The sequence below is a fragment of the Dendrobates tinctorius genome, unplaced genomic scaffold (assembly GCF_039654945.1).
Source record: "Dendrobates tinctorius isolate UK_male_01 unplaced genomic scaffold, ASM3965494v1 ptg000174l, whole genome shotgun sequence".
NCBI lineage: Eukaryota > Metazoa > Chordata > Amphibia > Anura > Dendrobatidae > Dendrobates > Dendrobates tinctorius.
Genome location: NW_027361841.1, coordinates 9656488 through 9682500, shown reverse-complemented (window position 1 = coordinate 9682500; position 26013 = coordinate 9656488). Strand labels below are relative to the sequence as shown.

Here is a 26013-nt window from a genome sequence, read left to right as displayed (position 1 = left end):
ATACATACCCACCATCCCATAGGCCCGCGCCCATATACCCATCATACATATCCTCCATCCCATAGTCGAGTGCCCATATACCCATCACACAACCTCCATCCCATAGTCCCATGCCCATATACCCATCATACATATTCTCCATCCCATAGTCCCATGGCCATATACCCATCATACATATTCGCCATCCCATAGTTGAGTGCCCATATACCCACCACACATCCTTCATCTCATAGTCCCATGCCCATATACCCATCATACATATCCACCATCCCATAGTCCCGTGCCCATATACCTGTCATACATATCCTCCATCCCATAGTCCAGTGCCCTATACCCATCACACATCCTCCATCCCATAGTCCCGTGCCCATATACCCATTATAACATCATCATCACCATGGCAACCATTATGACATAACCGTCACCATTGCAACCTATTACGACATCGTCACCATGGCAATCATTGTGACTGCATCTTCGCCATTGCAACCCATTATGACATTAGCGTCACCATGGCAACCATTATGACATCATAATAAGGGGCAGGGCTTGATACACACACTTTTCCCCATTATGTAGATAGGGGCAAAATTGTTTGGTGAATTGGAATGCGCGGGGTTAAAACTTCGCCTCACAACATAGCCTAGGACACTCTCGGGGTCCAGACGTGTGACTGTGCCAAATTTTGAGGCTGTAGCTGCGATGGTGCGGATGCCAATCCCGGACATACACACACACATACACACACACCTACATTGAGCTTTATATATTAGATATATATATACACACACACACACACATGTATGCCAACTATCTAATATATAAAGCTCAAAGTGTGTATGTATGTATGTATGTATGTATGTATGTATGTATGTATGTATGTATGTATGTGTGTATGTATGTGTATGTCCGGGATAGGCATCCGCACCGTCGCAGCTACAGCCACAAAATTTGGCACAGTCACACGTCTGGACCCCGAGAGCGTCCTAAGCTATGTTGTGAGGCGAAATTTTAACCCCGCGCGTTCCAATTCACCAAACAATTTTGCCCCCGTCTACATACTGGGGAAAAAGTGTGTGCGCGTCAAGCCCCGCCCCTCATTATGATGTCATAATGCCCCTATTTGCATACTGGGGAAGCAGTGTGTGCATATCAAGCCCCGCCCCTCATTATGATGTCACAATGGTTGCCATGGCGACGCTGATGTCATCATAGGTTGCAAGCCCTGCCGCCGCTCATTATGATGTTATAATGGTTGACTATGAGATGGAGGATGTGTGATGGGTATATGGGCATTGGACTATGGGATGGAAGATATGTATGACGGGTATATGGGCTCGGGACTATGGTATGGCGGATGTGTATGACGGGTATATGGGCACTGGACTATGGGATGGAGGATATGTATGACGGGTATATGGGCACGGGACTATGGGATGGAGGATATGTATGACGGGTATATGGGCACGGGACTATGGTATGGAGGATATGCATGACGGGTATATGGGCACGGGACTATGGTATGGAGGATATGTATGACGGGTATATGGGCACGGGACTATGGGATGGAGGATATGTATGATGGGTATATGGGCACGGGACTGTGGGATGGAGGATATGTATGACGAGTATATGGGCACAGGACTATGGGATGGAGGGTATGTATGACGAGTATATGGGCACGGGACTATGGGATGGAGGCTATGTATGACGGGTATATGGGCACGGGACTATGGGATGGAGGATGTGTGATGGGTATATGGGCACTCGACTATGGGATGGAGGATGTATGATGGGTATATGGGCACTCGACTATGGGATGGAGGATATGTATGATGGGTATATGGGCATGGGACTATGGGATGGAGAATATGTATGATGGGTATATGGGCATGGGACTATTGGATGGAGGATGGGTATATGGGCACTCGACTATGGGATGGAGGATATGTATGATGGGTATATGGGCACGGGCCTATGGGATCGTGGATGTGTGATGGGTATATGGGCACGGGACTATGGGATGGAGGATTATTATAATTTGTTATAACTAACCACAGTTAGTTACTATGTCCGGGCAGCGCCGGGCTCTTCAGCTAGTTTAATATAAAAATGGAAACGTAAACTCAGATTTGAGAAGATTAGAGTTTCTAATCTGTAGTTACCTAAAACATTTCAAATTAAAATTGGAAATATATGGTTATATTTTTACTGTATTTCTAAGCAAAGAAAACCAAGTAAACCAATTTTTTTAAAAGATAAGGTTTTCAATAGTCAAATAGTGAGGCAAAAAAACACACAAAAGACTTGTGGAAACAATGGAATAAATAATATTTCCCAATCATATCTTAATCTAAAATTAGGGGAACGTGGTTCATAATCCTTCCTTAAATCTTGTCATATAAAAAATTACACATGAATACTGAAACTGGGGAACACAGTAATGAACAAACTCTTTCAAGGTGTTTTTTATAGTATACATTAATGGCAGACATACCCAACTGTATCCAACTCTATTGTAGCAAAAGGTCCCAAACATGATGTGATCAGAGTCTTAGAAAAGTTGCTTTGAAAAATTCAGGTTCAGAACACTACTTAAAAAACTGCTTTCTGATGTTAATATAGTCACTAGAGAGGAGTGAATAAGGGTCCTGTTACACTAAACAATGCACCAGCCATCCCGACAATGATACGACCTGGTCAGGATCACTGGTGCGTTGCTACATGATCGCTGGTGAGCTCTCAAACAGGCAGACACACCAGCGATCAGGACAGCGAGAATGCTGGAATCCAAGGTAAATAGCGTGTAACTAAGTACGCGTGTGGCTTAGTTACCTGCTGTGTACCAGCTCCCAGCGTCTGCTTACAGTGCTGGGAGATCGCTGATCGTTTGTCTCCCGCTGCCACATGCAGCGATGTGTACTGGCCAGTGGGAGATCAACAATCAAAAAAATGGCCCAGGACATTCCTGCATGATCAGCAATACCCGGCGGGAGGGCCGGTCACTAATGCGTACCATACACAGCGAGATCGCTGGAGAGATCGCTGATGCATCACAAAATCAGTGACGCGCTAGCGATCTCGCTTAGTGTGAAGTACCCCTAAGGCAACATTCAAATTCACCCGCTTCCACTGATTTTTTCCAAAAATTCAATTTAAAAAGATGTTATTCTCCACGATATGCATGTCCCTTATTATGCTGCAGGGTCTCTCCATACCCAGAGCATAATAAATGTAAGATGTAAAAAAAAACACTTATATTCACCTTACTCACAACTCTATGGATTCTCAGCTCCTTACCATCACTTGTCTAACCCTCATATCATCTTCTTATTCCTGCCATGAGCACTGAATTCCCAGGCCTCTTAACAGAAGGCCAGGACTTATGAGGTCCATGACATTTCCACACATGCTCACGCAAGGCCACGGTGACAGCAAGGAGCAGGTGGGCCTGAAAGGCGAGTACAAACTTTTTTTTCCATTTTTTATGAGGAGAATTAAAGAAAAAAAAATCAAGATTTTTGCAAGTGCGAAATTTTGTAATATTCTATAAGAATTCAATTCCACTCTATTAAATTTGCTCATCTCTAACAATCATATAAGTGTCAATGATAATTTTGCAAGAAAGAAGGTATTAGATTGAAGTGAATCTGGAACAGTTTATACATGTTGCTAAATGTCTATAAAATGTCTGGGATTCTGTTCTAAACCATCAGAATGGCTTAGAAGAGAACACACTATATCCAAAGAGTTGGCAGCAAAAAAGAATGCAGCACTTTCGGCCATCTGGAACCCACCCAATGTTCTGGCAGAGGCTTTAAACATAATGAAAATGACACTGGCTTCATGACACTATGAAACCTGTTTCTATTTATTGTGCAGAGTCAGGTGGTTAGTATAAATGCACAGCCGCTTTCAGATACTGAAAAGGGTGCCCAAATACAAAACAAAGCAGCACTGTGCACCATCAAACTAGTCTATGGGGATTATGCACAGATCTGTTACCAACATCTGTAGCTTACCCTTTATAACAGTATAAGCCTACTTATATTCACGTTAGATTACAAATTAACAGCAAATGTAAGTACTTAGATGGTTGACAGTCCTAAGTCACCTATTGCCTGTCAAATGTCAACTCTTTATATCTATGAGGCCGTCATATAGAGAACATTTTTATTTTATAGGGGGGTGAGGGGTGAATTTTTTGTCACAATATTTAACATTTTTCATTCATTAAAAATCTAGAAGTTTTTTTGCAAAAACGTCTACTACTGTTCCTCCAACGCTCGCTGGAAAAACTCCATTTTTATTTTATGTTTTGAATTTCATGCTTAAAAGAATGGAGGCTGAGGGTAATGTGCACACGCTGCAGATTTGTGTGCAGATCTGCAGCGGATTTTTGGCCCTGCGGATCCGCTGAAGATTCTCATGCAGTGTACAGTACCATTTAACCTATGCATAACAAAAACCGCTGTGCACATGCTGCGGAAAATTCCAAGCGGAAATGCAGCGGTTTATTTTCCACAGCATGTCGATTCTTTGTGTGGATTCCACAGCACTTTTACACCCATTCCATTATAGGAATCTGTAGGTGTAAAAACGCAAGCCAAATACACACAAAAACCGCAGAAAATCTGCAGTGAATCCGCAGGTATAACGCAGGTCAATATACCTGCAGATTCTGCAGATTCCGCGTGGAAAAATCCACACACGAATCCGCAACATTTGTAAACACTAAAATATGAACAGAATATTTACCATCTTACTAGAAAATTGCAACCTAAACTAAGGTTACCGTTAGGACAGATGACCCTCTATGAGCTGGGACCACAATTTAACATATTGCTAACATAGAATTTCCATGGCACTTTTTAAACATTATGTATTTTAGGCAAAACTCAAATATTTCCATAGGGCCACGTTATGCTAACCACAGTTACAATGAAAATAATGCAACTGTACTGCATATTTATGTCTCATACACATCAAAGTTTAAACTTCACATTAAAAATCCACAAAAGATGTTGCTGATTGCATCTTTTGCCAGAAGTTTAAAAATGGTCTTAGGTGACAATGACACATAAAGCTTCAACTGTAATTTCCTTTAGAAGTACACTTAGGCTGTTTTCACACACAGCGTTTTTTTTGAGTTTTTTCCCGCGGATTTGCCAAAAATTCTGCGGGAAAAACGCGAAAAAGAAGCTTCCCATTCATTTCTATGCATTTTTCACTTTTTGTGCACATTGATGCGTTTTTTAACCGTGAAAAAAACGCATCGCGGTAAGAACGCAGCATGCTCTTTAATTTCGCAGTTTTTTCCGCGTTTCTGGCTTTTCCATGTGTCTAGAAACCGCGCGGAAAAAAAAACGCAAAAATAGCGCAGAAAAAAACGCGCGGTTTTTCAGCAGAAAATTTCTGCTACGCATGCACTTAGCCTTAGGATTTTCCTAAATATATAATATGGCATGTTTTGACTTGTTGACAGGGGATTTGAGTTATCTATTAAGACCCCTACCACCCACTAAAACAATGTGGTGACAATAACAGTAAAGTAAATATTGGATTTTATTTCTTGCATGATGACATTCCCAACTTTATGTTATACTGATACTGCAATTGAATTTCAGCTACTTTTCCATGCCAAGCGTCTATGCAGGAGTAAGCCTATGTGGAAAAGATTTGCATTCCCTTGGTCTAAGGATCTTACAGGATACTAGTGTTTGCATACTACCCTACCATCAATTATTAAGTTATAGCATATGATAGGACATTGCTAACAGTCACGGGGAAATACTATCGTTTGTATTTATTTTTGTGAAAATGAATAAAAAGGAGAAGGAATGGAGAAGGATGAAAAGAAGGAGGAGGATGAAAAAATGAGGATAAAAAGGAGGAGGAGGGGAACAAAGGAACAGGAGGGAAAAAAGAGGGAGGAGGAGAAGAAAAAAAGAGAAGAAGGAGGAAGAAAAGGAGGAGTAAAAATACAGTCATATGTAAAAGTTTGGGCACCCCTATTAATGTTAACCTTTTTTCGTTATAACAATTTTGGTTTTTGCAACAGGTATTTCAGTTTCATATATCTAATAACTGATGGACTCAGTTATATTTCTGGATTCAAATGAGGTTTATTGTACTAACAGAAAATGTGCAATCTGCATTTAAACAAAATTTGACCGGTGCAAAAGTATGGGCACCCTTATCATTTTCTTGATTTGAACACTCCTAACTACTTTTTACTGACTTCCTGAAGCACTAAATTGGTTTTGTAACCTCATTGAGCTTTGAACTTCATAGCCAGGTGTATCAAATCATGAGAAAAGGTATTTAAAGTGGCCACTTGCAAGTAGTTCTCCTATTTGATTCTCCTATGAAGAGTGGCATCATGGGCTCCTCAAAACAACTCTCAAATGATCTGAAAACAAAGATTATTCAACATAGCTTTTCAGGGGAAGGATACAAAAAGTTGTCTCAGAGATTTAACCAGTCAGTTTCCACTGTGAGGAACATAGTAAGGAAATGGAAGAACACAGGTACAGTTCTTGTTAAGCCCAGAAGTGGCAGGCCAAGAAAAATATCAGAAAGGCAGAGAAGAAGAATGGTGAGAACAGTCAAGGACAATCCACAGACCACCTCCAAAGACCTGCAGCATCATCTTGCTGCAGATGGTGTCACTGTGCATCGGTCAACAATACAGCGCACTTTGCACAAGGAGAAGCTGTATGGGAGAGTGATGCGAAAGAAGCCGTTTCTGCAAGCACGCCACAAACAGAGTCGCCTGAGGTATGCAAAAGCACATTTGGACAAGCCAGTTATATTTTGGAAGAAGGTCCTGTGGACTGATGAAACAAAGATTGAGTTGTTTGGTCATACAAAAAGGTGTTATGCATGCGCTGTATTGTTGACCGATGCACAGTGACACCATCTGCAGCAAGATGATGCTGCAGGTCTTTGGAGGTGGTCTGTGGATTGTCCTTGACTGTTCTCACCATTCTTCTTCTCTGCCTTTCTGATATTTTTCTTGGCCTGCCACTTCTGGGCTTAACAAGAACTGTACCTGTGTTCTTCCATTTCCTTACTATGTTCCTCACAGTGGAAACTGACCGGTTAAATCTCTGAGACAACTTTTTGTATCCTTCCCCTGAAAAGCTATGTTGAATAAACTTTGTTGTTGTTCAGTAAAAAGTAGTTAGGAGTGTTCAAATCAAGAAAATGATAAGGGTGCCCATACTTTTGCACCGGTCAAATTTTGTTTAAATGCAGATTGCACATTTTCTGTTAGTACAATAAACCTCATTTGAATCCAGAAATATAACTGAGTCCATCAGTTATTAGATATATGAAACTGAAATACCTGTTGCAAAAACCAAAATTGTTATAACGAAAAAAGGTTTACATTAATAGGGGTGCCCAAACTTTTACATATGACTGTAAGGACGAGGAAAAGAAGGAGAAAAAAAGAAGGAGGAGGAGAAGATTGTGTAATTTACAGCATTACTATCAGGCAATCATGTAATTTTAGAGTATTAATATCAGGCCACAAGGGCAAGTTTTCAATAGAATGGTGTTGGGATGAAATATGAAAATTTTAACAGCTAATTATCAGTCTAGGAATATGATTATGCTTACATATAAATTAAAATAACATCTAATTAACAGTTTAATAAGCAGCTGTAAAATATGTGTAATAGTGATTTGTGTATACATCTATAAAATACAGTCGGTGCATAAGATGAATGAGCGTGTATTTAAAAAGAGGAGCAGTGTTTCAACAACTGGTTGTCAATTGTGAATAAATTCAGGGAGTCTAAGGTGAAACTAAATATTTATCGCCAGGCACTGGGAGCTATCATTATATCATCAATCAATGTTGGTGGTAGCTTTATGGGGTCTTTGAGCAGGCTTATATTTAGAGGAGATTTTGACCTTTTTGTTTGGCTTCACGTTTAACATTTGCCATAGCACTTGAACTACCAACACACTGTATAATATCTGTGAAATATTGTGCTGGTTTTGTTTTTGATGTACATATTTGAAGTCTGCACAAGTTTATTAGCAGTCACTGATAAATGGCTAGAAGCAAAAGTAATGTTACTGATCTTTAGACTCCGATCTAATTAATCAAAGTAATAATGCATAGTATTAACCATGCATTTAAAGTAACAAAAAAAAACGGAGCTCCATAAAATACTTATCTTAAAGTACTTTTTGAGAATATACATTTATAAGATAGAAATAAATAAAAATATAAACAATTGCAAATCTCATTAGTGTCATAATTACAAAATATAATACTGCTTGTGACAACATTACTAGCAGACGTTAGTGGGAAACAATGGGATGTTTCCCGCTGGCAACAAGAATAAAAAGGATGAAAATAATCCAAAAGGCATCTACCAATTTTTAAACCACTGATAGCGTGTTGGTGGCTAGGAAAATCATGGAGCATACAGATGACTTAAGGTCCCGTTACACATAACGATATCGCTAGCCATATCGCTGTAATGTCACTGGTTTTGTGACGTTATAGCGATATTGCTAGCGATATCGCTACATGTGATACTTACCTCCGACCGGCTCCCCCGCTGATTATCGCTGATGGCGCAAGAACGTCCTGGGCAGATTCTCGTTGGCCACTTCCTGCTGGGCTTCCTGTGGCGCCGAAGAGCGACGCATGGACGCGGGTGGGAGGACGTCAGGATCACCTCGTCTGACAGGTAAGTAGCAACCCCTGACCGCTGCTATGTCGCTGGTGCGATCTGTTTCAGTGCATGGCAGAGCTCAGAATGGAAGGAGCGTCGTTTGACTTTTTCAATGCAAAATTGGCTGGAATTCAGATTGGACGCCATGTCACGTTTGGAGAGTCCCTGATGTACCTAAACAGTGGAAACCCCCTACAAGTGACCCCATTTTGGAAACTAGACCCCCCAAGGAACTTATCTAGATATGTGGTGAGAACTTTGAACCCACAAGGGCTTTACAGAAGTTTATAACGTACAGCGGTACAATTAAAAAATCATATTTTTTCCACAAAAATGATCTTTTCACCCCAATTTTTATTTTCCCAAGGGTAACAGGACCCTAAAAGTTATTGTGCAATTTGTCCTGAGTACGCTGATACCCCACATGTGGGGGTAAACCACTATTTGGGCGCATGGCAGAGCTCGGAAGGGAAGCAGCGCCATTTGACGTTTTGGGCTGGAATTGAGATCGGACACCATGTTGCGTTTGGAAAACCCCTGATGTACCAAAACAGTGGAAACCCCCCACAAATGACACCATTTTGGAAACTAGACCCCCTAAGGAACTTATCTAGATGTGTGGTGAGAACTTTGAACCCCCATGGGCTTCACAGAAGTTTATAACATAAAGCCATACAATTAAAAAATCATATTTTTTCCACAAAAATGATCTTTTCACCCTCAATTCTTATTTTTCCAAGGGTAACAGGACCCTAAAAGTTATTGTGCAATTTGTCCTGAGTATGCTGATACCCCACTTGTGGGGGTAAACCACTATTTGGGTGCATGGCAGAGCTTGGAAGGGAAGCAGCGCCATTTGACGTTTTGGGCTGGAATTGAGATCGGACACCATGTCGCGTTTGGAAAACTCCTGATGTACCAAAACAGTGGAACCCCCACAAATGACACCATTTTGGAAACTAGACCCCCTAAGGAACTTATCTAGATGTGTGGTGAGCACTTTGACCCCCCCAGTGCTTCACAGAAGTTTATAACACCCAGGCGTGAAAATAAAAAATTCGTATTTTTTCCACAAACATGATCTTTTTATCACCATTTTTTTATTTTCCCAAGGGTACCAGGAGAAATTGGACCACAAAAGTTGTTGTCCAATTTGTCCTGAGTATGCTGATACCCCATATGTGGGAGAAAACTACTGTATGGGCACACGTCGGGGCTCGGAAGGGAAGTAGTGACGTTTTGGAATGCAGACTTTGATGGAATGGTCTGCGGGTGTCATGTTGCCTTTGGAGAGCCCCTAATGTACCTAAACAGTGGAAACCCCCCACAAATGACACCATTTTGTATACTAGACCCCCCAAGGAACTTATCTAGATGTGTGGTGAGCACTTTGAACCCCCCACTGCTTCACAGAAGTTTACAACGCCCGGGCGTGAAAATAAAAAATTCGTATTTTTTCCACAAACATGATCTTTTAGTCACCATTTTTTTATTTTCCCAAGGGTACCAGGAGAAATTGGACCCCAAAAGTTGTTGTCCAATTTGTCCTGAGTATGCTGATACCCCATATGTGGGAGAAAACTACTGTATGGACACACGTCGGGGCTCGGAAGGGAAGCAGTGACGTTTTGGAATGCAGACTTTGATGGAATGGTCTGCGGGTGTCATGTGCGTTTGGAGAGCCCCTGATGTACCTAAACTATTGAAACTCCCCACAAGTGACCCCATTTTGGACATTAGACCCCCCACGGAACTTATCTAGATGTGTGGTGAGCACTTTTAACCCCCAAGTGCTTCACAGAAGTTTATAACACTCGGACGTGAAAATAAAAAAATCATTTTTTTCCACAAAAATGATATTTTTGCCCCCAATTTTTTATTTTCCTAAGGGTAACAGGAGAAATTGGACCCCAAAAATTGTTCTGCAATTTGTCCTGAGTAGGCTGATACCCTACATGTGGGGGTAAAACACTGTTTGGGTGCATAGCAGAGCTTGGAAGTGAAGGAGCACCATTTGACTTTTTCAACTCAGAATTGGCTGGAATTGAGATCAGATGCCATGTTGCATTTGGAGAGCCCCTGATGTGCCCAAACAGTGGAAACCCCCAATTCTAACTCCAACCCGAACCCCAACACGCCCCTAACCCTAACCCTAGCCCTAACCCTAACCCTAGCCCTAACCCTAACCCTAGCCCTAACCCTAACCCTAACCCTACCCCAACACACCCCTAGCCCTAACCCTAATGGAAAAATGGAAATAAATACATTTTTTTAATTTTATTATTTTTCCCTAACTAAGGGGGTGATAATGGGGGGTTTGATTTACTATTTATGGCGGTTTTTATGTTTGGCGTCTGTCGCACGCTAAAAGACGCTTTTTATGTAAAAATAGTTTTTGCATCACCACATATTGAGAGCTATAATTTTTCCGTATTTTGACCCACCGAGTCATGTGAGGTCTTATTTTTTGCGGGACAAGTTGACATTTTTATTGGTACCATTTTCGGGCACGTGAAATTTTTTGATCGCTTTCTATTCCAATTTTTGGGACGCAGAATGAACAAAAACCAGCGTTTCATGAATTTCTTTTGGGGGGGTGCGTTTACACCGTTCCGCGTGCGGTAAAATTGATAAAGCGGTTTTATTCTTCGGGTCAGTACGGTTACAGCGATACCTCATTTAGGTCTTTTTTATGTTTTTGTTGGTTTTATGCAATGAAAACTATTTTATATAAAAAATAATTATTTTTGCATCGCTTTATTCAGCGAGCTATAACTTCTTTATTTTTTCGCTGATGATGCTGTGTCGCAGCTCGTTTTTTGCGGGACAAGATGACGTTTTCAGCGGTACCATGGTTATTTATATGCGTCTTTTTGATCGCGCGTTATTACACTTTTTGTTTGGCGGTATGATAATAAATCATTATTTTTTGCTTCGTTTTTTATTTTTATTTTTTAAGGGGTTCGCTAAAGGGGTTAACTAATGGGACAGTTTTATAGGGCGGGTCGTTACGGACGCGGCGATACCTAATATGTGTACTTTTATTGTTTTTTTTTTTTATTATTTTCAAAAAATGGATTTATTGGGGGAATTTTTTTTTTTTTTCTAATTTATTTGGCGATTTTTTTTAAATTATTTTTACACTTTTTTTATTTTTTTTTTACTTTATTAAATAGTCCCAGGTGGGACATCACTGTCCTGTGACAGATCGCTGATCTGTCACATCACAGATCACTGTGACAGATCAGCGATCTGACACAGGCACTGCAGAAGGCTTCCTCATGCCTGCGCTTTGCAGGCACTGAGGAAGCCAGCTTCCGCAGGCCCCCGAAGGCCCCCGTCGCCATCTTGGATTCGGGGGCCTGGAGGAAGGGAGTCCCCCGCAGCAGCGCTGCACATTGCGCTGCCGTGGGGGGCTCAGGGAAGCACGGAGGGAGCCCCCTCCCTGCCGATGCTTCCCTTTAACCCCCGGTACACCGCGATCGTGTTTGATCATGGTGTGCAAGGGGTTAACGTGTCGGGGCGGTCCGTGACCGCCCCTGACACATTGTGCTGGGTGTCAGCTGTGATAACCAGCTGACACCCAGCCGCGATCAGCGGCGCTCACCACGTGGGCGCCGCTGATCGCGCCGACGTACTATCTCATCCCCGGTCATACGGGCCCGGGTACCGTGGGCGGGATAGTACATCGGATGGCAGGAAGGGGTTAATTAGTAGAACAAACTTGGAGAATAAAGAATAAGAATTTTATCTTTCACTGAAAGGCTGAAAGACACATTATTACGTAACTTCTGAAGTCATAGGTAGAGCACTCCAGAGGGTAGAAAGTATATGAAATGTTTTGACAACCATCAAATTGTATGAAAATATGTACCAAAGTTGGTATTCTGATATATTTGCAACTTTTAGATATGAATTAACATTACAGAAAAATTGTTGTTCATAATCATTATGATTTGAAAGAATTCAAGTAATCTTAATGATAACTGCACTTCATACATAAAAATGAACAATTGCCATTTTCCTTAATGAACTGAACTGAGTAGCAAGATTACAGTTACTTTTTATCCTAGTTTATAGATCAAAATGCTGCTAAATGTCCTTGAAATGCTTGTAAAGAGGTTTTCAGATGAGGATTTGGCAATTTGCTGATTTGTAAAAATTGAAACTCGTAAAGTAGTGAGAGATCCTTGGCAATCCTGTCGATCCTGGTCCTGTTGTTCTTGACTAGCACATTTTTTACCAGAGACCACAGAATCTACAATGAATACCAGAAACCTTTTTGCCTTTTGACAGTGGCATAACTAGAGTCTGATGGGCCCTGATACAGTAGTTGGACCGGGCCCCTTCCCAGCCTGATATTTTCCCTACTGTGTATAAAAGTATGTGAAAACTTTCAAGTTTTCCCACCTACAAAGAATGGAGAGGACTGTAGTTTTTATTGCAGGTACACTTCAACTGTGAGAGACAGAGTCTAAAAGTAAAAAAGAGAAAATCACATTCTATAATTTTTAAATAATTAAATTGCATTTTATTGCATGTAAAAAGTATTTGATCACCTACCAACCAGCAAGAATTTTGGCTCTCATAGACCTATTTTTCTTTAAAAAGCTCTCTTACTCTGCACTCATTGCTTGTATTAATTACACTTTTTTTTTAACTCGCTACCTGTATAAGAAAAATATTCAGGATTGAGAGTCCTCAGTAGTTGATACCTTTTAATGGCTAACTGAAAAGATGGTAATACATTGCAAGCTTTCGAGACTACTCAGGTCTCTTCCTGTACCTGTATAAGAGACACCTGTCCACATACAATCAATCACACTACAACCTTTCCACCATGGCCAAGACAAGCTGGGATGGCTACAGGACAATAGGCAAGCAGCTTGGTGAGAAGGCAACAACTGTTGGCACAATTATTAGAAAATTGAAGAAACACAAGAAGACTGTCAATCTTCCTCAGTCTGTGGCTGTATGAAAGGTCTCACCTTGTGGGGTAAGGATGATTCTGAGAATGTCAGGAATCAGCCCAGAACTACACAGGAGTACCTGGTGAATGACCTGAAGAGAGCTGGGACCACAGTCTCAAACATTACCATTAGTAACACATTACGCCTTCACTGATTAAAATTCTGCAGGTCATGCAATGTCCCCTTGCTCATGCCAGCACATGTCCAGGCCCCTTTGAAGTTCACCAATGACCATCTGAATTTTACAGAGGAGACATTTTAGAAGATGATGTGGTCAGATGAGGCCAAAATAGAACTTTTTGGTATCAGTTTCACTGGTCATATTTAGAGGAAGGATGCGTACAACCCAAAGAAAACCGCCCCAACCATGAAGCATGGTGGGAGAAAGATCATACTTTGGGGGTGATTTTCTGCAGAGGGAACAGGATGACTTCATTGCATTGAAGGGAGAATGGATGGGGTCATGCATCGTGAGATTTTGGCGAACAACTTCCTTCCCTCAATAGGAGCATTGAAGATGGGTCATGGCTGGGTCTTTCAGCATGACAATGACCCAAAACACATAGCCAGGGCAACTAAGGAGTGGCTCCGTAAGAAGCATTTCATGGTCCTGGATTTACCTAACCAGTCTGCAGACCTGAAACCAATAGAAAATTTTTGAACTGAGATGAAACTCAATGTTGCCCAATGACAGCCCCCAAACCAGGAAGATCTGGAGAAAATCTGAAAACATTGGTTTCTGCACCAAATATTAGATCTGCTTTTCTATTGTATCAAATTCTTATTTCATGCAATAAAATGTTAATTAATTATGTAAAAATCATACAATGTGATTTTCTCTATTTTTTAAGATTCTGTCTCAATTGAAGTGTACCTATGATAAAAATTACAAACCGCTCTATTCTTTGTAGGTGGAACACTTGAAAAATCAGCAGGGTATCAAATACATCCTGGTATATGTCACCCGTTCTGCTGCTGTTCTTTAATGTATAAAACACAGCCCATATCCTTCATAAAATATAATGCACAGCCCATAGTCATCCATGTAGTAGTATGTTACCTGTGTACTAACTCATTTAAAACAAAAAAATAATTCCCTCCCATTCGTTCGCCTGATGCACAGCATCCTCTTTTGCAGCCGGCAACTGACTTCAGTGAGCAAACAATGGGAGCGCCTGATGTCAATGCCATGCTGCCTCAGTCACATGGATGCTGACATCAGCTGCTGACCTCTGGTTGGCCAGCAGCATGTATTGCAGTAAGGACGCACACCCAGCTGATTTGCTGGCATCGGCGGGACCACCACCCGCCAGGCACAGTTGCTGTGGCAACAGCTGCGACCACTGTATTTATGCTCCTGCTTTTTGGGTCAATATATCGCTTATATAAAATGAAGTACTCGTAGCATCTTATGAATGGTCATACTTGCTCAATTTCTCTAAAAATGAATTTACTCCACAGAGTATTTATAAGTTAATAATATATGAAAATGGTTTGCCACATTTCTAGTCAAATATTGAATATTGAGTTGTCTGAGACTGCCCATATTTAAGAGCTTAGTTAGTTAATAAAACAGATGTCTCATTCTTTGTTTTTCTGTTAGTGACAAGACAAATATGGACTTTGGGTCACACATTGTTTGGTATTTCAACCGTTTAGATCAGAGACTTAACTACTTATTTCTTAACTTAAAATAAATATTAGAGAATAAAAAGTATTCCAAGAAAAACATCACATACATCTAACATAATAGCTTAACAAAAATCAACTATTTACATACAAAAGTCAAGCAGTGTTGGATTGTGAATCCAGTAAAAACAGTGAGCACAATAAGTTTCAAACAGCAAAAAGGTGAAGAAGTTATCCGGTGTCTAAAAATACCAAACTAATTACCCTTTGCTTCACTTTAGACTTATGCTCTGGAAATATTATGGGAACATGAGTTTGTATGTTCTCCCCCTGTGTTTGCATGAGTCTTCTCTGGGTACTTCGGATTTCTCCCACACTCCAAATACATGCTGATAGTAAATATAGATTGTGCGCCCCAATTTCCCGTATTCAAATCTCAGCAAATCTTGTCATCTCTATTAGTCATCCATGATATATCATTCGTTTGATATAGTGTGTAGGAGAGGAGAAGAATTATTTAAAAATCAGCTTTGAAATTTAGATAATTTTTTTGTAATATTATCAGAATATTGTATTTGCTTCAAATCATTTTCATAATCAGATTTTAAGTAAATTATCAATTTCATTATATACATGAATCCTAAAATATATATCATGGATTAACGGGAACCTGTCACCTTAATTTTCGCATATAAGCTGTGGCCATTGCCATTAGGGGCTTATCTGAAGCATTCTGTAATGCTGTAGATAAGCCCCCGATGTGACCTGAAAGATGAGGAAAACAAGTTAGATTATGCTCACCCGGGTGGGCGGTCCGGTCCGATGGTTGTCGCTGGTCCAGGTCCAGCGCCTCCCATCTTCATACGATGATGTCCTCCTTGCTTCTGTCGTGGCTTCTGCACAGGCGTACTGATTTGCCCTGTTGAGGGCAGAGTAAAGTAGTGCAGTGTACAGGCGCCGGGCCTCTCTTACCTTCCCTGGCGCCTGCGCACTGCACTACTTTGTCTGCCCTCAACAGGGCAGAGAATTATGCCTGTGCAGGAGCTGCAACATAAGCAAGGAGGAGGACATCATCGCATGAAGATGGGAAGCGCCAGACACGGACCCGTGACTCCAATTGGACCGGACCACCCCCAGGGTGAGTATAATCTAACTTGTTTTACTTATCTTTCAGGTTACATCAGGGGCTTATCTACAGCATTACAGAATGCTGTAGATAAGCCCCTAATGGCGGTGGCAACAGCATATATGCGAAAAATGAGGTGACGGCTCATTATTATTTATTATTATAGCGCCATTTATTCCATGGTGCTTTACATGTGAGGAGCGGTATACATAATACATACAAGTGCAGTAATCTTAAACTATACAAGTCACGACTGGTACAGGATTAGAAAGGACCCTGCCCACTAAGGCTCACAATCTACAACCCCTTTAAAACTCAATAATCCTTAACTGTAATAAAAATATGCAGTAATGTTCATTGTACCTTGAAGGCAAGACTTTATAGAAATGCATTAAACATTTATCTATCTGTCATATAAGCCTTACAAAATAGTAGAGGTTTGAAAGTATGAGAACCCAACGGAACTCACCAGAATATCTTTTCCAGCCCACTTACATTCATCCCTCCGAGTATTTGTTACAGGCCATGTAATCTGAAAGAGATAAAAAAGTGCATTTCAATTTTATGTAGGATTTGGAAGAATCTTGATATGGGGCTTTTACTTGCAAGATATCTTTTAAAAGCTTACCTAACAATATTCTTAAAAATACAGCATAAATATCTAGATATATAATAGAATACACTGATAGACCGAGCCAAAAAATTGTTTAGTAACCTGTACATTTTTTAATCATTTCCGCTCTATCTATAAATGTATTATCTTCTTTTTTGCTATGCCTGGTGTGATGAAAGAGCCATGTCTGTATTAAGAGATTAGTTCATGTCTTCATGCTGCTGTCCCCTCTCACCTCTCGTAGCAGGCAGCCTCACGAACACAGAGAAAGTGCAGCTGCATCACCTCCTTTCCCCTCCTTCCACTCTTTTACTGCTTCACTCTAGATGGATTTTTTTATAGTCAATTATTAAGTCGCTGAGAAATCTCCAACTTATAATAAAGGAATTTCATTTTGCAAAATGGTTGTGCCACCTAATTTAGTTCTTGATAAAGATGTAGGAATCGTTGCACTGACATGAAATGCACACATGGCCATTGAAGCAAACTGGTTAGCAGACCTGCTCTTATACTTTGTACACAATTGGCAAGCATATGATAGGCACACAAAAAAAATTAATAGGACGCAGATCAATAATTAAATTCTGCTCTATCTTTAATGTATAATAAGCACAGTTAGAGTACTGAGGATTCATAACCTCCTAAATCCATTTAATGGGTTTCTGAAAAGCCCGTTTTAATTTTATCATTTTTTTCTTGAAAAAAGGAATAACATTCTTGATGAACCAAATTTAAATAGCTAACATTTTGATGACGGTATCAACCTCACCTGTAACTATTGGAAAAAAATATTGAGCAGTAAATTTATTTCATTGGTCAGAACAGTGGCTGCTGCATGGGATAGGGATAGGGTGTACCACCTCTTACCTGCTGACATTTACGGCTCCTCTTTTGATTAGCCAGCCCGCCATGACATCACATGTGCATAATTCTGCAATTATGACATTGAGCAAGGCTGGCTAATCAGAAGAAAAGTCATTGATGCTGGCAGATAGGTGTTATTCTTGCTTCTGTGCAGCTGCTTTGGGCTAAGGTCATTGCGGAAAAATGGGACTTGTGAATTTGATTTGCAACAACTCTAGTTATGAGAGAAGCAAATGTCTATTATTCTTGTAAAACAGGCTTTGATTTATGTCAGTGGTTCTAAGGGTGTGTGCACATGTTGCGGATTCTGCTGTGGATCCACAGCGAATTTGGCCCTGCGGATCCGCAGGAGTTTCTGCTGCATTGTACAGTACCATTTTAGTCTATGTAAAAAGAAAAACGCAGTGCACACGTTGCGGGTTTTTCCGCGGGGATTTGCTGTGGATTTAAATCCGCAGCATGTCACTTCTTTGTGCGGATTCCGCAGAGGTTTGGCACCTGCTCCATGACAGATGTCAAACCGCAGGGGAAAATCACTGGCTAATTTGCAGTAAACCCGCAGATAATATGCAGGTCATTTGACCTGCGGATTTAGACAACTCTGCGAGGAAAAATCTGCAGCAGAATCCGCAACGTGTGCACACACCCTAAGAACAGATATAGGATACTCATCCCTTGCTTCCTTGGACCCCCTGAAGATATCTAATGTCTGAAAGCTGCTTATAGTTCATAGAAATATTGAGAAAAGTATTTTTTCAAACGTTGATATTCATGATGAACTTTGAGGTAGGTTGCAACATTAGCTAAACACTACAGTAAGTGTCTATGACCAGCTTTTTCTTTTAAAAGTTTTTAATCTTAGGGGGTTAGATGTAAACTTTTAATAAGTTGTATAATTGTGTTTTGTTAAACTCACAATAACCTCTTACATATATTTTACTGATTTAGTTAAATTCAGTGAATTTAATTCTACATTAGATATTTTGTGGATGACTCATTTTTAGACTGAACAGAAACTTAAAAATGAAATACTTCTACTTTACATGTTTTAAGTCTCCACAGTTATTTTGTAAATGTACCAAGATTTCTTAAGAACACAAAAATTGGTCACTTAAATGTCACTTCTATGGATTGTGGTGGCACGGTTTATACTTTTGTTTAGGATTGTTTTAATTACGGTAAAATATAAATAAAAATGAGCTTAAAGCCCCGTCACACACAGCGATCTAGCTAGCGAGATTGCTGCTGAGTCACAAGTTTTGTGACGCAACAGCGATCTCACCAGCGAGATTGCTGTGTGTGACACTTATCAGCGACTGGCCCCCCTGCCGGGTATCGCTGATCGTCCTGGAATGGCCAGGACATTTTTTTGATCGCTGGTCTCCCGCTGGCCAGCACGAATCGCTGCATGTGGCAGGCGGGAGACCAGCCATCAGTGAGCTGGTAAACAAGGTAAACATTGGGTTTCTAAGTGACGCACATCGCTTAGTTACCCACTGTGTACCTTAGTTACCAGCGCGCTGGTGCAGGGAGCTGGTAACCAAGGTACACACCGGGTTTCTAAGCGTTGCGTGGCACTTAGAAACCCGATGTGTACCTTGGTTACCAGCTCCCTGCACCAGCACGTTGGTAATTAAGGTACACAGTGGGTAACTAAGCGATGTGCGTCGCTTGTTACCCGCGTGTCGCTGTCCTGATCGCTGGTGAAGCTGCCTGTTTGGCAGCTCACCAGTGGTCATGTAGCGACACACCAGCAATCCTGACAAGTTAGCATCGTTGTCGGGATCGCTAGTGAGTCGCTATGTGTGACGGGGCCCTTACACACCATTTCAGTGTTATTTTTTATTTCAGCGCTGAAGTAGTGTAAATAATGTTCCCTGACCCTTCCCACTCCAACCCAAATTCGGCATCTCATTACCGTAGCTTCTGTCTGACCAGAAGATTAGAGTTAATGGTCACAAGTTCTCAATGCAAGAATATGAAAGGTCCATTCTGGCTCTCACAGATTTACATTGAGTAGTGACTTCCAGGTCACTCAGGAAACACTGGAGCAATCAAGCAGGTCACAAACTGCAGATCGACTGAAGAGACGTGGATAACAGATGAAGACAGTGACTGATAAGGATGATACTACATGCAGAGAACTTAGATTAGTAGCACCACTCCAGCATTGAAAAAAGTACAGTGAATGATTTACATATATAATACATATTTATACATGTGCAGTACAGTGCTCTTCTGTCTCTTTAATACCTATGGGTTATACAGTGTTAACACTAAAGTCCTAAAGTGCAAATCTAAATTTATTACATAAACGGTTGTAAATTAGCTTGGTATTGTGTTATAAAACAGGTATTTAGCCACAGATACATTACTAATACAGTCTATGATTATCACTAGTCTTTTAATGCTACCTAAGCTCAGTACTTCAAGCAAAGAAAAATAGACTTCACACCCACTGCAAAATCCAAAGATCCTCACAGTCAATTATTCATGCTCGTTGAAGAGCTTTTAGGAATTAGGTATAGAATAAAACATGATCCTTATTTAATACCAAACTATGAATCTATTGGGAACCATGGATAATGTAATATAAATAAAAAGAAGGGAAATTACAAACCTGAACAGATAATTTACATGAGACAGAAACCAGATATTGGCTTTTGCATGAAATCAAGTGAAGGAAGCAACAAGAAAAAAAATTTTTTTTTCAGTTTATTAGATTTTGCCTCTTTTTGAAAATGCACAAACCCATTCCCAATGGTACAAACGAGTCTCTGTCAGTTGATCGCTTTCAATATTATGTAAGTTCTGGGCCAGTAGTAACATTTGTCTAGAATAGAGAGACAAATCACCAAATCACATGGAATTTCCCAGGAAATTTAATTTGCAAACAGCATCTCTAGGACTATTCAAACTATGCCAGGACTTAACAGCCATGACAAAGCCTCAAATGTTACCATGCGTCACAGGTCGTGATATCATGGGCATGTAATCTCCAATGATATCTGAGGTCTGGTCACAGACAAAAGTCTTAGCTTAGGGCCCCGTCACACATAGCGACTCACCAGCGATCCCGACAACGATATCAACTTGTCAGGATCACTGGTGAGTCGCTACATGATCGCTGGTGAGCTGTCAAACAGGCAGCTTCACCAGCGATCAGGACCAACGACGCTGAGCGCACGGCATCGCTGTGTATGTTAGTTACCAGCGCGCTGATGCAGGGAGCTGGTAACTAAGGTACACATGAGGTTACTAAGCGGCGTGTGTCACTTAGAAACCCGATGTGTACCTTGGTTACCAGCTCCCTGCATCAGCGCGCTGGTAACTAAGGTACACATCGGGTTTCTAAGCACTGCGCGGTGCTTGAAAACCCTGTGCTTACCTTAGTTACCAGCGTGCTGATCGCTGATTGCTGGTCTCCCGCCTGTCACACGCAGCGATGTGTGCTGGCCAGCGGGAGACCAGCGATAAAAAAAATGTCCTGGCTATTCCAAGACGATCAGCGATAACCGGCAGGGGGGCCGGGCGCTGGTCAGTGTCACACACAGCAATCTCGCTGATGAGATTGCTGTTGCATTACAAAACTTGTGACTCAGCAGCGAGATCGCTAGCGAGATCGCTAAGTGTGACAGGGGCTTAAGAGTACAGGAAAGATATATATCTTTGTACAGTGTTTAGCCAGTAGATAGAAGAATATTTAGAACGGAGAGTCCTCAGTGGTTGATACATTTTAATGGCTAACTGAAAAGACGGTAACAAATTGCAAGCTTTCGAGACTACGCAGGTCTCTTCATCAGGCTAGCCTAATACAAAATCTGAAGAATCACATATCTATACACAAGACAGCACAGAAATAACCCAATAGCTAAGACAAGTGATGTGAAGTGGAATAGTCATTATGGGAGAGAGATAAGCATAAATATTTGAACAGTTCACAGATAAGCAGTGTGAAGGTTTTATTGCCCTCTGATTGAGTCGGGTTCTATTGGGTTATTTCTGTGCTGTCTTGTGTATAAATATGTGATTCTTCAGATTTTGTATTAGTCAGTGCCTGATGAAGAGACCTGCGTAGTCTCAAAGCTTGCAATTTGTTACCATCTTTTCAGTTAGCCATTAAAAGGTATCAACCACTGAGGACTCTCAATTCTAAATATTCTTTTAGCTTAGCGAGTAAACATTCCAAAGCTACAAAAAGGCAAAATGAACAGGTCCTGAGGACTAGATGTCGGGCAGCGAGCAACTCCATATGGTCATCTTCCTTCCATTGTCACACCTTCAACCTGTGAACTCTAGACCAGAATTTCTGGTCAAGACCAGGTTTCGGCAGATACTACATGTTTAACGACCGTGACATTACCATACATGACGTACAATAACTTCTGAGACATGACCGTGAAATGAAGTTCCAGCTTAACGTGAACAAGAGAAAAGTCGCTCAAAGGACTTGTTGTTAGGCGATGACCTGCATACAGCCTAGACAGAGTAGTAAGTGTAAGGTTTTTTTTTCATTGATTTTAAACATGTAATATGAAAAAAGTGGTTTGGTACGTACCGTGTTAGACAGTAGAAAAAATATATAAAGTGCTCTCAGTGAGAGAAACAAAATAGGAATCTTGTGGGTATGATACCTTTTAATGGCTAACAAATAATAGTGAATGTTGTTACAAAGCAAGCAGTCCCGAAAGCTTGCTTTGTAACAACATTCACTACTATTTGTTAGCCATTAAAAGGTATCATACCCACAAGATTCCTATTTTGTTTCTCTCACTGAGAGCACTTTATATATTTTAAACATGTTTGATGTTCATCTATGGTTCAGCAAAATTGCATTTGATGAATTCTGGCCAATGTGATGAATTTGGAGAAACCACTTTTTGTTTAACAACTTGCCAACATATATTGTTATGAATGAGTCACTGGAGGAGGAGAAAACAAAAATACAAGCTAAGTCCAGAAAACCGGAGAGGTTGGTAGCTATCGGATTGCAGACCCCTGATCCTAAACACCACAACTAACATTAGCCTTGGGGGGTTCCTACGGTGCCCTAGACTCCTCGTCACAGCCGGAAAACCACACAAGCCCAAAGAAGGAAAGGGGAAATCTAAACTGCCCCAGAGCAGACCCCAAAGCAATAGACAGCCCCCAACATGTAGGACAGGACAGAAAAGATGCTGGCTGCAATCCGCAAAAAACCCTACCAAAAATGTCCCAACCGTCTGATAGGGAAAAAGGCCCTGAAGTCGCTAGACTTCAAAATCACTATATCAGCACTCAGGTATATTCTGAAAACAGAGCAAAGAGATCAACTGATCAGAGACAAAAATGGAATTCAGACAGTCCCACCCAGGACTGGCTGAATACAAACACTAAGGAAACCAGACAAAATCTCATGGAATAATAGCAGGGCAAAGACTTAGCTTTTAGTAGACAGGAACTAAGCTGGATGCAAGAGCTCAGAGCAGAAAGGATCACCAGCAGCCCTGCAGGGCGTCAGCTGCCTTATATCCACTCAGAAATTCCAGATGTCCAATCACACTCCGCCTGTTCAGATGACAGGTTCTTTCCATCCCAATCAATTTCACTACCTCTCTTCACCAGCAGAGGGAGTTCATCAGACATCAAGAGGTGAAGGGGAGAATGAACACACAACAGTACCTCCCCCTTGAGGAGGGGTCACCGAACCCTCATCCACGCCACCAGGGCGATCAGGATATGCCCGATGAAAAGCACAAACCAATCTTTCGGCATGAATATCGGATGCAGCGACCCAAGAATAATCCTCCTGTCCATAACCCTTCCATTTAACCAAATCCTGGAGTCTCCGTCTAGCCAGACGAGAATCCAGTATCTTCTTAACCTCATATTCCACATTGCCTTCAACCAATACAGGGTCAGGAGATGCCACCACAGGAACTACTGGCTCAACAAACCTCTTTAACAGAGACTTATGAAACAAGTTATGGATCTTGAATGTAACAGGAAGAGCCCTATCGAAAAGAGACCGGATTAAGAATCTCCAAAATCTTGTAAGGTCCAATAAATCTAGGTTTATACTTTGGAGAAGCCACCTTAATAGAGATATACTTTGATGACAACCAAACCATATCACCCACCTTAAACCGGGGACCAATGGTCCTATGCCGGTTGGAAAACCGCTGGGCCTTTTCCTGGGAGAGAGACAACTTATCCACCACTTGGTCCCAAATCTGGTGCATTCTCTCCACCACAGTGTCAACACTTGGGCAGGCAGAAGACTCCACCTGCCCTGAAGAGAATCGAGGATGAAACCCAAAATTACAAAAAAAAGGTGACATCAAAGTGGCAGAACTAGCTCTATTATTTAAAGCAAATTCGGCCAAGGGCAAAAATGAAACCCAATCATCCTGATCAGCAGAAATAAAACATCTCAAATACGACTCCAAAGTCTGGTTTGTTCTCTCCGTCTGCCCATTGGTCTGAGGGTGAAACGCAGAGGAGAAGGACAACTGAATTCCCAGCTTGGAACAGAAAGTCCTCCAAAATCTAGAAACAAACTGAACTCCTCTGTCAGATACAATGTTCTCAGGAATCCCGTGCAAGCGAACCACCTGTTGCAAAAACAAGGGCACAAACTCTGAGGAAGATGGCAACTTAGGGAGTGGTACAAGATGGACCATCTTAGAGAATCTATCACAAATCACCCAAATAACAGTCATCCTTTGAGAGACAGGCATATCAGAGATAAAATCCATCGAAATATGGGTCCATGGCCTCCTGGGCACCGGCAAAGGCATCAACAACCCACTAGAGTGATAACAAGGTTTAGAGCGGGAGCAAGTCCCACAGGACTGCACAAAATTCCTGACATCAAGAGACAAGACGGGCCACCAAAAAGACCGACTCACCAAATCTCTAGTACAAAAAATACCTGGATGACCAGCCAATGTGGAGCAATGAACCTCAGACACCACTCTTCCTCCACTGGTCAGGAACATACAATTTTTCAATGGGACAACGCTCAGGTTTGTCCTCCTGAAACTCTTCCAGAACACGTCTCAAATCGGGCGAGATGGCAGAAAGAACTACCCCCTCAACTAAGATGGTAGCAGGCTTGGTCACAATAAGAGAATCAGCAAAGAAACTCCTAGAGAGAGCGTCCGCCTTGACATTCTTAGTTCCAGGAAGAAAAGAGACCACAAAATCAAAACGTGTAAAAAACAAGGCCCACCTAGCCTGTCTAGGGTTCAAGCGTTTAGCCGACTCTAGGTAAATCAAATTCTTGTGGTCAGTAAGGACCACGACTTGATGTTTAGCTCCCTCCAACCAATGTCTCCACTCCTCAAATGCTCATTTCATGGCTAACAGTTCCCGATTCCCCACATCATAGTTACGTTCGGATGGGGAGAACTTTTGGGAAAAGAAAGTACAGGGATTCATTTTAGATGATACAGGATCTTTTTGGGAAAAAACAGCTCCTGCACCAATCTCAGAAGCGTCCACCTCTACCTGAAACGGGAGTGAGACATCAGGTTGCTGCAAAACCGGAGCAGAAGTGAACCTTCGCTTCAGCTCCTGAAAAGAAGAAACAGCCTCCGGAGACCAATTCAGCACATCAGCCCCCTTCTTAGTCAAATCAGTCAATGGTTTGGCAATACCAGAAAAATTAGCTATAAATTTACGATAAAAATTAGCAAAGCCCAAAAACTTCTGGAGGGCCTTCAAAGAAGTGGGCTGAACCCAATCATAAATGGCCTGTACCTTGGCCGGGTCCATTTCAATAGTTGACGGAGACAAAATAAATCCCAAAAATGAAATCCTCTGTACCCCAAAAAGGCATTTCGATCCCTTGACATACAGGGAATTCTCCCTCAAAATCCAGAACACAGTCCGAACATGTTCCACATGAGAGTCCCAATCCCTGGAAAAGATCAAAATATCATCCAGATAGATGATCAAAAATGTATCCACAAAGTCTTGGAAAATATCATACATGAAGCACTGGAAGACAGAAGGGGCATTAGTGAGCCCAAAAGGCATCACCAGGTACTCAAAATGTCCCTCCGGAGTATTAAACGCCGTCTTCCATTCATCCCCCTGCTTAATGCGAATAAGATTATACGCCCCCTG

General features: G+C 41.3%; 1 protein-coding gene across 1 annotated transcript in view; it reads right to left on the bottom strand.

Moving 5' to 3' along the window:
- Nucleotides 1–26013, bottom strand: part of SEMA3A (semaphorin 3A) — a 371020-nt gene that overhangs the window by 203534 nt on the left and 141473 nt on the right. Inside the window, exon 3 of the mRNA XM_073551304.1 lies at nt 16894–16956. Coding sequence (XP_073407405.1) covers nt 16894–16956 — 63 coding nt within the window. The remainder of the gene's footprint in view (nt 1–16893; nt 16957–26013) is intronic.